Source organism: Stigmatopora argus, chromosome 1 (genome assembly GCF_051989625.1).
Source record: "Stigmatopora argus isolate UIUO_Sarg chromosome 1, RoL_Sarg_1.0, whole genome shotgun sequence".
NCBI classification, from domain to species: Eukaryota; Metazoa; Chordata; class Actinopteri; order Syngnathiformes; family Syngnathidae; genus Stigmatopora; species Stigmatopora argus.
This window is the reverse complement of record NC_135387.1, coordinates 12,069,007-12,086,289: the sequence shown is the minus strand read 5'-3', so window position 1 is coordinate 12,086,289 and position 17,283 is coordinate 12,069,007. Positions and strand designations below refer to the sequence as shown.

The 17,283-nt window shown below is 41.5% G+C and overlaps 2 protein-coding genes across 5 annotated transcripts in view; both read left to right on the top strand.

The window, feature by feature from the left end:
• Positions 1-5,007: 5,007 nt before the first annotated feature.
• Positions 5,008-9,529, top strand: dhh (desert hedgehog signaling molecule). Of its 2 annotated transcripts, XM_077597224.1 has the most exons (4): positions 5,008-5,245; positions 5,338-5,697; positions 8,181-8,442; positions 8,527-9,529. In XM_077597224.1, exons 2-4 carry the CDS (start codon positions 5,398-5,400, stop codon positions 9,300-9,302), a joined length of 1,338 nt encoding a protein of 445 aa, XP_077453350.1. In that variant the 5' UTR covers positions 5,008-5,245; positions 5,338-5,397; the 3' UTR covers positions 9,303-9,529. The 2 variants fall into 2 exon arrangements, with proteins under 2 accessions (XP_077453350.1, XP_077453340.1); XM_077597214.1 differs by having other exon boundaries at positions 5,008-5,697.
• A 2,843-nt stretch (positions 9,530-12,372) lies between these two features.
• The window catches only part of kmt2d (lysine (K)-specific methyltransferase 2D), a 33,686-nt gene continuing 28,775 nt past the window's right edge, over positions 12,373-17,283 (top strand). For all 3 annotated transcript variants that reach the window (XM_077597175.1, XM_077597166.1, XM_077597159.1), the window contains exons 1-6: positions 12,373-12,664; positions 14,686-14,768; positions 14,924-15,041; positions 16,514-16,716; positions 16,820-16,929; positions 17,024-17,186. In XM_077597175.1, coding sequence (XP_077453301.1) covers positions 14,720-14,768; positions 14,924-15,041; positions 16,514-16,716; positions 16,820-16,929; positions 17,024-17,186 — 643 coding nt within the window. In that variant the 5' untranslated portion in view covers positions 12,373-12,664; positions 14,686-14,719. The remainder of the gene's footprint in view (positions 12,665-14,685; positions 14,769-14,923; positions 15,042-16,513; positions 16,717-16,819; positions 16,930-17,023; positions 17,187-17,283) is intronic.

Genomic DNA, 17,283 nt, shown 5'->3' with positions numbered 1-17,283 from the left:
GCCAGAAATGCTCATTGTTGACCTTAAAACACTTTTGTCGTTTTAACTGCAAAAACAATAAAAGATGATCCTGTTTTTAAGGAGTTTCTGGATTCCTCTGATTAAGTCTACCCAATGTAACAAAAGCATCAAGCCGATCTGGTCTGGGTACTTCGGACCTCCACCCTTTACGGTTACACTTCTTTTAATCAGCTAAAGAAGAAAGAAGTATTTTGACTTGTCTTTCAGCGGCATCCAGCCGTGCCGCCGTAATAACCCTTGCCCCCGCTTTCCCTTCTTCCAGGCAAATGCTAGATGAAAAATAAAAGTCCAATCGGCCGGAATAGCATTCTCTCCTTCACGTCTCAGCCGCCCACCTCCTTTCTTCCATCACTCTTCCTCGCCCATTGTCCATTTCCTCATCTCATTTTTCTCGAGCCAGTTCAAGAAAAGGCCGGATCGTGATTAATTTCTCTGGCTTGATTTTTGTTTGCGTTTCTTGTTTTGTTTCTTTGGATCTCTTAATCACGATTATTTGCATTAGCTTTTGTTTTGCATTGTGTTTCCTCTGAAAAAGGAAATGAACTCGCATGGTGCCGTTGCGTTCTAGCACATCTGGCGGCTGCCCGAGCTCTCGGGAAATTCCAGATAGGTGTGATGAGAGACGGACAAATGCACAGCTGCTCAGTCCATCGTCCAATATTAATATGCATATAAAAAGTTTAATTTTGGAGAATTGGAAACATGTTCAAATGTGTGCAAAACCAAATCCTTGGTGGTCTTGATTTCCATGATCACACCTGCAATGCATAACACATCACCATTCATCTTTCCCCATTAAAATGTTGATCTACACAAAAAGTATTGTTGCCTATAACTTCTTTTTTAGTCAATACCATTCTGCATTGTGATGTCATGTACCCTGTTAAGTCTAAACAATGAATGTACAGAAAATTAACATTTTGGGGGGGTGGGGTTTCCTCTTTTTTTTTTCCTTTTCATAAATTTGTATGTATCATAAGCCACTTGATGGTGTATAGATTCATTCTGACCGATTTCTTGCGGGCTTGATTTCCCGCTGATGGCAATATGATTGTGAGTGCAGATGTTTTTGTCTGGAGACCAGTCTAGGGTGTACTCTGCCTTCCGCTTGAAGTCAGCTGGGATATGCTTCGGCAACCCTTGCAAAGATGCGCGGTATGGAAGATGAATGACTGTATCATCGCCCTTTTTATAGATCTGTTTTTCCTGTTAAATTATAGGTGCATTGCATGTAAAATGGTATAAATCAGGTTTTTCAGGAGAAATATTTCATTTCTCAAACGGAGGACCCGAATACTCATGTATCTAATACGATAATAACGTTTCTTCCCCTCAGTATTTTATATTGTGTTCATGGAATAGCATAGAAATTCTTCAATGAATCTCATCAAATTAACTCTAGGAAGTGTTAATGTCACATGGCAAAATGCTGAATCCATATTTGCTCAATATTTTTTTTCTAATGAGTAAAAAAAAAACACCTGGACCAAATCTTCTGTATATATATATATATATATATATATATATATATATATATATATATATATATATATATATATATATATATATATATATATTATAATAATAATAATAATTATCCAAATAAGCTTTCTTTTAGGGAGCACTGTAGTTAAGATGCTGAAGTAAATGCTGTGCACTTTGCTCCAGGGGTGATCAACTTCAGTCCTCGGGTGCTCCTATCCACTCTATTCTCCATACCTAAATCAAATGATCAACTCATCAGCAAGCTGTCTAGATGCTTGATAACGATCCTGGTTATTTGATTCAGTAGTAATGGTGAAGGGAGACATGGAAAAAAGACTGGATAGGGGCCCTCGAGGACGAGAGTTGGGCACCCCTGCTTTATCCCATCTACCTTTGCCAAGAACTTTTTCCAAATCAGGGAAATATGCTACTTGTGTTTGGTGTTTTTTTGTTTTTTACTGTAAACTCAGATACCATAGAAATAAATCATTCTCTCCTTGCAACAAGAAGTTCAAATGCTTGGAGTAAAGGAAATGAAAGGGTTACAGGCAGTGGTCCCATTGGGTGACACACACCATTAGACTGCTTGTCAGGCATATCTTGGACAAGGCAGCAGACAGGCTGCTTGTAATGGGATGAGATATGCTATCTTTATTGTCAAAACATAAGAATGAAGTCGGAGGGCGTTGGAAGAGACAGATTAGCTTTCCTGCCAGTGAACTGTTTGAACTGTATGCCAAAATGAATTAGACGCTGTTGCCCCCTCGTTTTTGTGCTCGCAAATGACCGACGCTCTTACAGGAAAAAGGCGAGACTTGCCGGCTAATCAACTGATAATGGCGCTCGCTCTCCCTGCCGGGCCTTCTGTGTGCACGCTCATGGCACGCTTGCTTCACACGGCCAGGCAGCATTGAATTGCAATTTTTGGGGGGGACGGCGTCGGGGTAAAGCCGTGCAAATGGCTGTGTTTTGCATTACAGGTAGACGTGAAATGTACAAAATTTAATAGAATTGTCGAGACACGTTCATAAAATGAGTTTGAACATCATAGTTGTTGAGTTTGCATGCTTGTCTGGGCTAAGGAAGTTCCACCCTTTTCAGTTTGACCCCCGTACAACATTCTAGAGCTACAAGCGCAAATGTTGGTATGAATATTTGACTTTTGTGACAAGTTCTTCTGATTAAGTACTTTATTCAAAACTGTGGTGTACGGCGGCATCAGAATGCACCACCCTGCTTCTTCCTGCACTGATAACCTAGTGAGAGATATCGGTGGGCAGAAGGAAAGGATGGGTGTTGGAGCAGCAAATCCTTGACTTAAATTTCCCCCCAACCCTTGGAGCGGCCTCCATCTGAGGAAGTGGAACCTGTTCAACTCTGAAAAGACAAGAGAAACATAAGGGATGTTAAAGCCAGCGTTGTTCCAATGCGAACATTTCATCTGACAACGTATGCTATATTATAAGTGTCACAAAGTCTCCCCAAAATAGTGTTGTTGTTTTTTTAACATGTTAGGACAACGACGCCACGGGGCTGCTATGCGGGGATAACCAGGGGAGGAAAGATGTCATTTTCACTCATATGGCTTTGCAGGAAGCTCAAGCAGTCTCCCACCAATGTACTCCCATCCTGGAATGGGGGAGTCAAAACTTCATAAGAGACAAACGGCGGCAAGGGGAGGGAGTCATAAGGATTTGGGCGCCAAAATAAGATAAAAGGCAAACAAAAAACCAATGACCATAACTTGAGTCCCAACTATTGCCCACAGATTCTCGCTTCCTTCCTTACTCCCCTTTCATGTAACCTTCTCAAATTGCTTTGTTGAAAAATGTCGACACGGTGGAGATGTAACTGTTCACGTTCCTAAGCTGATATCTCTCATCTGAGCTGCTTGCGCCAGACTTGAGCTTAGTCTTGTTTAGTCATTAGGACAGGAAAATGCTGTTTCAGCTAGCCCACCCCTCCCTACAACATCCTGGGCTCCTCTGGAACCTTCATGAGTGAGGATGCTAATTGTTGACCTTTGCAGGAGTACCCCAGAAATGCAAATCTGTGTGAGAACATGAAAAAATGTAGTTCGTGTTTCCATATGAATTCATATTTTTAAAAATTAAAACAAAATAACTTCACTTTTATTGACACTTAATAATTTAATTTCTCAGATATTCACGATCATAAGGAAAGAGTGGAGAAAAAAAAGAAGTCCGCAGCAACCATTTTTTCTTTAAACGAAAAGACATTCAATCCTTTGTGTGATCATTTCTGGGACATTAATGCTACTTTCATGGCCCTGTGTACTTTTTATCTAGCAATTGATATTGGCAAAAATTGGCAATTTGGTGATTTTTACAGGTCCCACAAAGCACGGACAAATAGGCTTAAGGACAGTTTTTTTCCCCACATCCATCAGAACTCTAAATTTGCGGTAACATAACACACATTCCCTTCTGAGGTAATATGAAAAGATGTTTGGGTGGTGATCTGCCTCCTACTAGCTGACTGAAGGTAAGTGAAAGACAGTGTGAGGTAAGCGACCTGTATCCATAACAGCAGATTGCCAAATTACTAGTCCGTAACTATCAATTATTTAGGTCTTTTGCCGAGTAAACGCAGCTTATGGAGAAGCACCACCAATTTCGTCACACGCAGTTTCTGGGTGTGATGACAAGTAGGCTTTTTGTGTTGTTGATAATGACGACAGGGCCTATGTCCGATTATTATTATTATTATTATTATTATTACTATTATTATTATCAATGCTTATTATGTGTAAGCTTTTAGAATCATGCACAACTTTAGGATACGGCAATTGTAGTTGAAGTTTCTTGGCAAAGAATTTATTCATTAATCTTTGAGGAAATAATCTCAAAATCAAGGAGAGTATGCAATGCAAGCATTTCATTGAGAGATTCTTACAGTCATTTCATGTGGTGGTCCATGTTTACTGTAGATACTGGCTTGAGCATTTGCGATGAGCTACAAGCACCATCACTTGTATCTCAAGGCACTATTTGTAGCACTTTGAGACTGCCAATGATTGCACTCTCCTCCTTTCTCGCATTATTATCACCCCCATTTAAAGGCTCTCCCCTGCTATTGTTCTGACGTGGATAAAAATAAGATGTTGTTTTCCAGTGTTTTCAGCAGAAAGGTCTTGGGGGCACCAACTTGGTTCCTCAAACACAGGAAATAAGGGAGACTTTTTGGGGTGTCAAGGCTGTACACTTGTTTTCTCTACTTGACCTTCACATTTAACTTTCAAGTTGGTCTATTAATAACGGATACACTTGACCCCCCTCCTTTCCCTCCTCCTGAACATTTGACGAGTCTTTCCTGGTTATTGATTAATGAGGCCAATAAGTGCTTTGAAACTCTTCCACCCTTGTCATCGTCACTGAGCGTCTAGTGTCCTGATCTGATATCTGCTATGTTGTAAGGGAGAGAGGATGACGGGGGTGGAGTGGTGTCATTGTGTTAGCACAAGTCGACTCAATCTTATGTCCTTTCAAAACTTGAATTGGAGGCGTGTGCTGTCCCAGCGGGCCAGGAGGAAGGGAGGGAGGGCAATCGGCTCGGGACTCTTAATAAGACCCAATGGCTGGTGCAAGGTGGTCATGCAAGAGCGCCGCGACAACACCCGGGTGGACGCTGGACAAATAAGAGGAGGATGACAGCTTGGATTTTAAGGGCTGATTTTGGGGCACAAGTTGTGTGGAGAAGCGGCTGTGCATCGTGACAGGTAGAAGATGATGACTTGAATTGTAGAGGGGACTTTAAATCAGCAAATATGCAATAAGGAAGTCTAACATGAATTGATTTTTCATACACAAGCAATCAGTGCTTTGCAATGGACCAAGCTTCGACCCCTACCTGAAGTTTAAAGCCTCCCCAATGAAGAAGCAGCCCGGCGGGGAGCTCCTCCTGCTCGCCCTGTGGACCTGTCTGAGCCTGGCTGAGGGATGCGGGCCGGGCCCTGGCTACGGCGTCCGGTCCAGGCCCAGGAAGCTGATGCCAATGCACTACAAGCAGTTTTTCCCCAACTTCTCCGAGAACAACCTGGGGGCCAGCGGAAGGGCAGAGGGCAAAATCTCGAGGAACTCGGAGCGCTTCAATCAGCTGGTGTGCAACTACAACCCGGATGTTGTGTTCAAAGATGAGGAAAACACCAACGCTGACCGCTTCATGAGTAAGGTGAGACTGTCTTTTGCATTTACGATCCATTCGTTCACACGGATTCACAGGGGTAAAAAAATAAATAAATAAAATTAAAAATAATATTAAAAAAACTACCTACATGATTAAGTTACCTAAATTCCCATTCGAGAAAAAGTCCTTGTTGTGTATATATTGTGGTGACAGGTGTGCCTAGAATGAACACTATCATCCTCACCATATTAATACAGAAGTTCAGATTTGGCTCAGTTAACCAGGACATTTTTTTTGTACTTTTTCCCACGCGCTCACGCGCAGTGGGATCATGGGAAGCGATCATTTCCATCCCATTGATGCTGCAGCTCGCTTTGCTTGTTTGGGATATAAATCAGTGTAATGAATATCCTTGGTTGTAGTGTGTGCCCTTCTCATGCCCACTTTTTTGCCCAGATGTAAGACGCTCATTGTGCGTCACTTGGAGAGAGGTCGCCTATACAAAATTCTCGCCCGCTGAAGTAATGGCACCGTTGGAAAAGCCAGTATTGTAGTTGTGACAATGAAACGCCTCTCTTCAATGGCATTGGGAGGAAATGTATCTAGTTTGCTTTCTGTCCCTCTCTTTTTCACCCTTTGCTGTCACATTCCGAAGTCCATGCCAATACATTTTCCCAACTGCTTGGCTCCCTTTCTCCCACTGCATTTTTTTCCAGCACTCCTTCCTTAGTTTTGGGACACCTTCAATTAGGTCAATTACTTGTAAGACCAGGGCATGCAGCAGGGTAAGCCACCTTGGCGTTAACCTGCACATTTCTCATGATTCTGATGATGTTTCAGCAACTAATTAAGCTTAAATGTGCACGAAACATTTCCTAACTCAATCAAAGGCTCATGATTTTATTGTATTGTTGTCAAAAGAACCAATTTTGTATTTTCATGATATTGGTAATTTACACCTCAATTCAAAATCGTTCCAGCCTTGCTGCAGTATTGTTGTAGCAAATATTGTATTGATTTTATTGATAATCAGATTGGAGTAGAACAAAATCAACAATTGTATTTTTCAATATATTACAAGTACTTATTTGACCTGATCACGAAGATGAAACATCAGGGAATTGACATTTGTTTTCGTCCATATTAAAAGTATTTTTTGTCTGATGATGAATGAGATTCCTTGTACCCTGCGATCGATCGGCTGGCCACCAATTCAGGGTGTCCCCCGCCTCTGGCCCGGAATCAGCTGGGATAGGCTCCAGCACCCCCCGTGACCCTAATAAGGATAAAGCGGTTCAGATATAGATTTTTTTTCAAAAGGCAAACTTGCTCCATCAATATTCATTCATCTTGCACACCACTTATCCTCACAAGAGTCACGGGGGCACCGTAGCTATCCTGGGTAGCAGACGAGGGACACCCCAAATTGGTTGCCAGCCAATTGCAGAGTGGCCAAAAACTCACGCTCACATTCACACCCCCATCGAGTGGGAATGAAAGCCATACTGCTCGCACCAAAATCAGAAATCAGGTGTAAGTACCATTGCGTGGCTGCGCTGCAATATTTATACACTACAATAATAAACATACAATCATGTTCATTCCACCTTTTGTTCCTGCAAAACCCTGTCTGTTCCCTTTATTTATTTATTTATTTTCTTTTGCATCCGTGCAAAATTCTGTTTCACAAATATGAAATATTTTTTGCGGCTTGGCTCGGGGTGTCAATATGAAAGACGGTTTTGACATCCAACCGACTCAGCCCACCCCTGAGCAACACTATCCTTTCCTATTGTACGACTACGCTGGGAGGCCAAAATTTGTTGGCCCACGGACCCCCAGAAGTCACAATTCTAAGCAAATGTCTCTGGGCTGAAATTCATACTTGGGAGAGGCAGAGAATGGCCTTGATTATTCCAGCACCCTGTTGAGAAATGCAAAGGAATGCAGCAAATTCGCTACTGTAGCCATTTTATCATATCACGATTATTTGAGGAAAGGAGGCATTTATGTGCCTCCGGACAAATAAGTCCACCACGCTAACTGTTGAAATGGTGGATTCGCACACTTGAATGTGTATTCTGGTCACATACTGCACTTATCTGTACCAGGCTATTAAATGATAACAAGTACTGTTGTGCTTAAGAAATCAGCAAGAGTAACAGTATTTTCTGGAATCAGTATACATTGTTTAGTTAAAACGTCATGTCAAATGCTGCAAGGCATTCAGTGTTTTGAACAAGAAACCCTCAAATGAATAGAAGTTTGGTACTTATTACCATTTCCATTGCACCAGCCATCAAAAGTGGACTGCTAGTTTAAAATCTGTCATTTCAGCAATTTCCATCTGTTAGTGCCCTCTAGTGCACAAAAAGAGTGACACCACAGAGAGAAACTGTCTCTCAATTCAATTAACACTCAGATAAAAGCAAATGTTTGTGTTCAAGGGTTCGATTTTTTTTTCTTTAACATAATTTAAGATTTATGCTCTGAAGAACCCCTCTACTGTGTTTTGATTCTTCTTGTAGCGCTGCAAGGAGTGTTTGAACAGGCTGGCCATAGCAGTGATGAACCAGTGGCCAGGGGTGCACCTCCGGGTGACAGAGGCCTGGGACGAGGATGGTCACCACCCTGCCGGATCTCTGCACTATGAAGGTCGAGCTGTAGACATCACGACGGACGACAGAGACACGGACAAATATGGCCTGCTCGCCCAGCTGGCTGTGGAGGCGGGCTTTGATTGGGTCCACTACGAGTCCAAATATCACATTCACTGCTCTGTAAAAGCTGGTAAGAATTAAGAGAGGCGTCCTTTCCTTTGCCATAATTGTTCCCGCAAGCCTTTCACTCATTTGGAATTGTGTCTGTGTGCAGATCACTCAGTTGCGGTGGAAAAAGGGGGCTGTTTCCCCGGCTGGGCTCGGGTAAATGTTGCTGGAGGAGGGGAGAAGAGCATGTCATCACTAAATCTCGGAGACAAAGTGATGGCCTTGTCTACGACGGGCCAAATAGTATTTAGTTCAATCTTGTGCTTTCTGCATCGAGATCTGGAAGCCCGGGTCACCATTCTGTCTCTGGAGACAGAAGACGGCTATAGATTGGCCGTCACGCCAAATCACCTCGTTTTCTTAGACCAAGACTGCACAACGGACAAAAGTAAGTATCAAGCACGATTTGCCAGCAGAGCCAGGGCCCAGCATTGTATTTTGATCCACCGATCAGACGGTCAGATACGTCCGTCTCGAATCACTTCCCTTTCACTACAAGAGACTGTGGGAGTGTATGCACCTTTGACACAAGATGGAACTTTGTTTGTTGGCGGAGTGCTGGTGTCTAGCTACGCGCTCGTGGAAGGGCACACGCTGGCACATTGGGCGTTTGGACCTCTGCGACTTATCTCCTCATTCAAGCAATTACTTTGGGGAGAAGGCACGACGCAGGAGCAGACGACTTGCACTAACACAACCTCGCTTCATTGTAAGGCGTGTTTCGATGGGAATTCTCCGATCAGACATCAGGAAAAGGATGACACTTGGAGAATAGAAAAGAAAGGGAAACTGCTTAATCAGACACCGAATGTTCATTGGTATGCTCGAGTATTGTACAGTTTGGGATCTGTTATTTTAGACTCAAACTCTTTTCATTCTTAGAACTCTAGTATGTTTATCTTGACAGCACAAGAACTAACACGTTATCCTTTGAGTATAAACATCATATGGACATTTTTGATCTCTATTTTTTCCTCCAAATCAACAGATTGTATATTTTTATACCGCTTGAAATGTAATATATGTTTCATATTTTCACCTTTGCACCAAATGTATTGTATGACCTCACCTTTTATCACCGAACATTAAAATGTAAATTAACGAGAAAATGATGTTTCCCATTCTTGTTTTTAAAGAGGCACTAAACTTGCTGACACTATTTACTCAGATCTGAATTTCAACCGCCAGCTAAAGCTTTTAAAGGAATCTGCCTAATACCACCAAAAAAGAACAACCAGAACTATGGGATTTCTCTCCAAAAAAATATATCCATATATTCGTCTCCTCAAGCAGATTGGACTACTACAATGCTGTATTTACAGGTTTTATTATAAACTGGGTCAGAATACTGAAGCCAGAGTCCTCTCAAATACAAGTTAAATGGTCCATGAAGTAAGTACGTATAGTTGTCACTGGTGAGTAAAATGATATAAAATCTTACTGCTGGCTTACAAAACAATGGACCCAAACCAGAATACGCACATGCTTGATTTGCTTGATTCCTATGAAGAATCCAGACATTTCATGTCATCTGGAACTAGTTCGTTTTGCGTTTCAAGAACAAGAACCAAACAGGGATAGCCACGTTGCTATTTGCTCCTCAACTGTCGAACAAATTACTTAAAGATCTGAGGTGTGCGTAAACAGTTAGTTCCTTTAAATCAGGGGTAAAAACACTATTGTTGACTATATAACTTGTATAGTTGTTAACATTTACAGTGTAAGACTTATGCTATTAACTATTTTTTTTTACTTTCTTGTTGATATTAATGTGAATTTCACATATACGTTTATTTAGCTGATCTCTCCATTCTTCCTTCACCCCCACTAAAATTGGGAGCACCAAAGCATCAGGCAAGCTCATCTTGAGTTGCCCACTTCCTAAATTATTAAGCATACAGTGTATAAATAACACAGTAGTTAAATATATACATGTGGAATTGCTTTCGTTTGGTACGATACTTATTCGATCAGTTTCTGCCATACGTCACTTTTCTTGCCTTTGCTTGGCTTGGCCTCGTTGCTGGTTCTCGAAGAGTTTTGTTCTCTATGCTACATGTTGCCCTCATATGTCTGCAAAATGACGATGACCTCCAGCTTCAACGAATCATGTGAATGTATTTGCATCAAGTGAGTGAATGTTTTATTTAAGAAGAAATAAGGAATATTTAACCGATTGAACTAAGAGCTCCTCACAAAAGCTTGGCCCTTGACTGACATACATCTTTTTGTGCAATTACGCGAAGGAACACCGCTGAAGCGGGAGTGTTATTGAGTGAATTGTTTGTTTATGTGTGATTGTGAAACAGTGAAGTTTGGTGTCACCAAAGCACAAAACCTGCAAAATGAAATCACAGAGCCAGATCTGGCTAAAAGCAAATGTATACAATTTTTTTTTTAACACGGATGCTTCAAATTGTCTCCTCCCAATTCATGCGGTGTTGAAAACATCTGTGGAGGTATTCTGAGGGATTATCCTTGGGTTGCAGGAGACAGATGGGAAAGGAGGCACTCTGCTGGACGACGAATGGGAGGAATTGAGTGCCCTTAATACCACCCTCTATTTACAGCCATTGGCCAATCAACCTGTCCTCTAACCACCCCAAACACACACACAAAATCTAATCCAATTTTGCTAAATCTGAATAGGGAGTTAACTAATCCTGTGCGGGGAGCAGTGTATACAACCTTTTATTCTTAAACGAAAACCTCCTCTGACCACGAAATAACGTACTGTATTTATTACACTGTTGTAATAAATATGAAGTAGTATTTGGGTGGTGTGATGCTTTTTTAAGAGTGTTTTGCACTGTTTTGATTAGATATTACTGAATTTCGATTACTATTATTACTATTACTAAAGTATTGATTATGTATAGATTAAACACTACAAATCACTGTAATAGTTTACCCTAATTCTTTTTGCCACTTTAGGGTCACACAGAGGTCTTTGCACACGCGCAAGAGTGCAAAGTGGCATGCTCAAATTCCAGATCAATCCCACACAGCACACAAGTATATTCCGTATTTCTTCCTTCATAGTTTATTGGTAAAGGCAAATCAAACCAATTAAGTTGACATAATTAATAACGACGACGTTTGCCTGCCTTATGTGCGATCACCTTGTAAACGCAATTTATAACACCAAATTAGACCTTTTATAGTTGAGGACCATTCGTTTTATTGTCAAACGTGTGTAAATGGTGTTTAATTGTAAAATCTGGTGTTATTGTTGTTGTTCATGATTCAAGTCAGAGCGCACGCAAATGCGATCAAACAACACAAAACGACGCACTGCACTGAAATAATTCAGAATGCAAATTAATTCTCACAGCTGGAATTTAAAGGGTAAAAATGTACAAAAATGACCACAGGGTGATTCGAGACGACAGCAGACGACGCTCCTATCTCGTCTTGTTCCTGCTATTATAACAACCTAATGAAAATGGCTTCCATGCTTAGGAAAAATGTAACGACCTCCACTACTATCGGGTGTTAATATCCTCCATGTTTCCGCGCTGTGCCTGCCAACAACCACCGGGCAGGAAAAGATAAACAAAGCACGACAGCAGCTTCATTTTGTATACGTCGACACACTTAACACTCGTTTCGTACCAATGATATTAACAATTTGGCGATTGTGAGAACGCGGTTGAGTATTGAGCAGTTTTGCCAAGTGTGTTACACTTAAAAAAGGACATCTGCACGAGGTTTAGTGGCTCCTACACCAAAGAATGTTGTTAAATCATAAACCAATCCAAATGAAGGTGTGTTTTCACGAGTCTGTGCAGATCTTGCGAGTCGGATTCCACAACACGACTGTGGCTCGCCGCTAGCGTTCAAGCTACATCCACTCGCCCGGCGATGAGGAAACATTGACCGGGGTTCGATTGGTAAAGATATCTCGTGGCATCGGTGTCTCCCCGTTCCCCCCCCAGATTGGGTGCGCGCTTTCGGGCACCGAGCCGAAGCGCCTGTGAGCCGGCGTAGCCCGGCGATCGCCGCGTAGTCGTGTTAAAAGTGTACACAGTACTAGTAGAGTAGTGAGCTGAGCTCGGTACTCGGCAGCAGCCTTCCTTCCGCCTGTATGCACTTCCCCCACCCTCTCCCTCTCTCGCTCCAGCCGGCTAGCCGCAGCGTTAGTCCGGTACATTAAAATGAAGCGACCACAAGCGTTACGGGAAGCTGCCGTGTGGCTCTTTGGATTGTGCTGATGTATGACGAGACGCTTTTGTTTTCGTAAGGTCAGTCCCGTCCATTGTGACTTTTCTCAACTTCTCGTGCTAGCCGTAAATAGAGACACTCTAACACTGACCTTAGACCGGGTAATGTTGGCTCCCATCTCGGTAGCGTTTAGCTGTTAGCTTGTAGCGAATGGCGCGGTCTACTTGCTGGAGACTAGCCCTGTTACCTGAGCGCTTACTTGGGCTTGATTCATGTTATGCGCTGGCGATGTCCGGGGGATTCTAGTCGAAGTTAATGGGCGTCATTTACAGAAGTGATTGCAGTTGTGCATGCGACTAAGCGTAGTTTTCGCAGTTTTGGCTCTTCGGGACACTTGGCTGCTACGTCACCATCGATGCTTGTTCATTTTTCCGTTTCAGTTCGTCGCCAGGGACATGGTCTAGACTATTTGCTGGAGCATTACGAAGCCCTCAAATCGGTGTTTACATTGAGTAATGGTTCATACTGCTGTTATCCAACTGTATGACGTTTTTTTTCTCAGGCATGGCAGCGAGATGCATATGTTGCTTGCGATTATCAACACAATAGAAGCATTCAAGATCACCATGAAAGTTAAATTCTTCATACTTTCAGTGTCAACCTAGCTAATAGGGCGCTATTTTGCCATCACTCACCACTTTAGCGAGACACCATCGAATACATTTCCTTAACTAAGTATTTGCTCATTAATTAACTAGATTTGCAGTTCACTAGCTACTGTTATTGTAGTGTTTCGACTGTCACATGTATGTCGAAGCCGACGTCCCATTACGGTCATCCACTAAATTTACTCCATTGTTCACCTTTAATTTTTTTAATCAAATTGCGTCAATCAAAACAGCTCAGGGTGTCTTGTTTTTCTTTTTCGTCTTTAAAAAAATGCCGCTTAAATGCGCACCTTGTGTTGTGTACACACACAGACACACACGTATATTGTTATGAAAGTGTTTAATGATTTAAATGTTGTATTTTCTATGCATGACACGTGAAAGGCATTCATTCAGCCTCCCAACAGCCGAGTTGTTCTTCCAATTGCTTCACAGAACGCGCATGTGTGTGGAAATGGCAACACATGATACATTTTTACTTCTAACTTACCGACTAGTGCGTGGAAGTTGCAGAACACACTAGCGTGGCTACATAGCGCACATTCATTTGGTCTCTTTTCTGACATTGGGAGATTAACATCATACGAGTCCACATCGGCGGCGCTGCCATGTTATTATTACGCTGGATCGGAGATCTGTACTGTAAGTCGCTTTCCGTCGACATTGAGGGCACGCAGAATGCCCGACTCGGTCTAAACGCGATCAAGGCCATGGCTCGGTGATACTAAGTATTTGTTATGTTGTTGATACAATGGCGAGGCAGTCGTTAGATCTACTGTATTTAGTCGACGAGGTAAAGCTACGAGCGGAACTGTATTGTGTGCGACTGTAGATCCGCACGACAACAACAGCGCTGCAACAGGAAGTTATCAACACGGAAGTTGTGTTTTCTTTGTGTAACCTCACATATAGTCGTTATATATAGACACACACAGTTAAAACTCTGCCTTTAGTTGTCAGGCGTTCTGTTTTTTGTGCGTTGACATCTAACTTGTTTGATGAATAAGCACTTAATGTGTTAATTCCTCTCCTACCGGTGGGGAGTTCCTGTGAAACCTGCACTAAATTTCCCAATTTGCAGACAGGGTCGATTGCGTTATGCCCAATGTTAGTCAATAAATTATGCCAATACACATTGCTTTGTAGAAAATTGTGTGTTTAAATAAAGTGCTTGGAATGGATTGAGCTTGCAGTGTTTGTATTTCTGTTTGTAAAACAGAATTATTGGACTTGTGTAATTAATGTGGGTTTTCTTTCCCCAAAACTCTTTGCTTGATTTTGAAAGCTATCATCAGATACGATCAACTTGTTCTTGTCATTGTGTTATCGTTAGTGCGATTGACTTATACAAGACATCGATATATATTTCCCGGTCATTGCCCTACTTTGAAAATAATAACTTCATTTTACTATTATGTACCATTTTGCTACAGATCTCTGTCAAGGAGGTCAAAGTCATCTTGGGGAATGGAAGAGCAGAAATCAAACTGCGACGAAAGCGACTCCGAGCCAACAGGCAATTACCATTTCTTCTGTATTCAATTAGCTTTGCATTTTTGTGTTGATTAAGCAGTTATTATTTAAGTTTAAAATCTAATATCATGGGCTTCAAAATACATTGTCACCACTGAAAATAATCTTAACTACAGTTTGAATACTTTTCTTTTTCAGCTGATGATAATGCTCCCGCTAAGCAACTTGTCACTTTGGAAGGAGAGTCCCAAGCTCTTCCTGCTGCTGCTGCTGATGACGTGTCCGGGCCTACTGTCGCTTCTTCAAGTGCACCTATGTATGCTTCATGTTCACTTTCTTATAGCAGTTATCACTCTTGGGAACACAATCCCAACATGACATTTTCAAATTAGACTTTTCCATATTTGCGTCCGTCTTGGAGCATTTTTACTGATATTTAAAGAAACCAAATATTTTGTGTTCCTTGGCAGTATAAGCAAGAAGAAACTCTGCACAAGGAAATAAAAGCTATATACAATTTTGCGTTTCTTTAGCACATCCACCTGCCTACCCTGCCTACTGCCAATAGTTAGCTGGGATAGGCTCCAGCACCCCCACGATCCTCGGCGATAAGGCGCAGAGAATATAGACTTTGGTTGATTTAACCAAAAACGAATAACGTTATAAATCTAACAAATTATAGAAGTCCTCAAGTTTCTCAAGTCATAATGCACTTGTAATCCCACTTATTGGTAGATAGTATATTGACACCTTAACTCAAGGGTGTCAAACTCAGGTTGGTTCACGGGCCACATTAACGTCAACTCGATTTCATGTGGGCCGGACCATTTTAGATATAATATTTAGATTTATTTATTTTTTTAAATCGGACTAAAAGAACTAGAACAAAAGCCCTAAATATTCCGTTTTTTTAATTGATCCAATACAATGTTTATTTGAGCTTTTTTCTTAGTAAGGGAAAATGTCTTAATCATTTGTTCCTCATTTCAAAAGGAAACTAAATATTCTTAAACTATGTTCAATAAAGTGGGAAAACAGAAAATATTTTATATATTTATTTTTAGATTTTCCAAAATGCTTTTTGAACTAAAACACAAAAAGAAAAAAATGGATTAAACATTGAAATTATTGATATAAAAAGGGTAAAATCAGGAATTATAATATACTACATCTATAATCTTCATTTGAATTTGATCCTAAAACAGAAAGTCGGCACTCATGATTTACTTTCTCGGGCCGTAGAAAATGATGCGGTGGGCCATATTTGGCCCCCGGGCCGCCACTTTGACACCTGTGCCTTAACTAGCTAGCTTTGTATACTATACTTTTTGACACTTCAATATAAAACAAAAATAGACAAATAAGGGCTTATGAAAGTTAAATTATAATGAATTTTCTTAATATGAAACACTGCAAATAAGGCTGGCTCAAACACTTAGTGGCTTTTGTACGTCTTGTACGCCCCCTCCTGTAAAATGAATAAACTGTTTATAGCATACATATCCATCCTCAGATCGAATGTGAAATGCCCAAGATTCCCTAACTTAAATGTGTTTGACATTGCAAGCAGAGATTTCCTGCATCCGCTACCAAAAAGTTTTGCTGATCTCAAACCTCAAGTCATGCAATATTATGTGAACATTTTGCATGAGACACTCCTTCATGCATTACAGTTGAAAAATAACTTAAATATGCATTGGTGACTGTAAATGGTTGGATTTCAAATCTAATCGACATTGCAACGTTTGAGTTAAACATAGATTTGGTATGACTGTGTGTTTTGAATAGAGAGCGGGTAAGGGCTTGTGCTCTTTGCAACTGTGTGGAGCGCAGTCTTCATGGACAACGGGAGCTCAGACACTTGGGATCGACTTCAGAACTGCCAACTCTCCAGCCATCAGCTTCTCCCCTGCCACAACCTGGAAATGATGAGTTGTCTTCCATTGGATTTTCAGACACCCCCTGTCTGGCATCACTATTTGATGACTCAGGTGAATTTCCAAACGACAATTACAACTTCAAAGCTTAAGATAATGCGTGGCTAAAAAATACAGGAGGCAGACGTGAATCAAAATTTACCTGTTTGCAATGCAGGGGGTTGTTGGGTTCATCACTGGTGTGCGGTGTGGTCAGAAGGAGTGCGACACGTGGATGACGACGGGTTGGAAAACGTGGACAAGGCTGTTATCTCAGGGACACGGCGGGTGAGTGCTAATGTGGTAAAAAAATCTCGGAGAACACTTCGGTTACTTTCATGCAATGTCACACACATTGATATCTGTCATTTGTTTGTTACAGCTTTGTGAATACTGCAAAAGGCTGGGTGCAACCATTCGATGCCATGCTGAGGGCTGTTCAACCTTTTACCACTTCCCTTGTGCTGCAGCGAGTGGATCCTTCCAATCCATGAAGCTGTTGTCCCTTCTCTGTCCACAGCACATTGACAAAGCAGAGGACTTAGGTAAGACTAAGCACGTCTTCTCTTCATTGCTGGTTTCGTAACGGGTGCCCCTACAATATTTCCTCTTCCTAGTTTCAATAGTTTTACTGATAAGGCT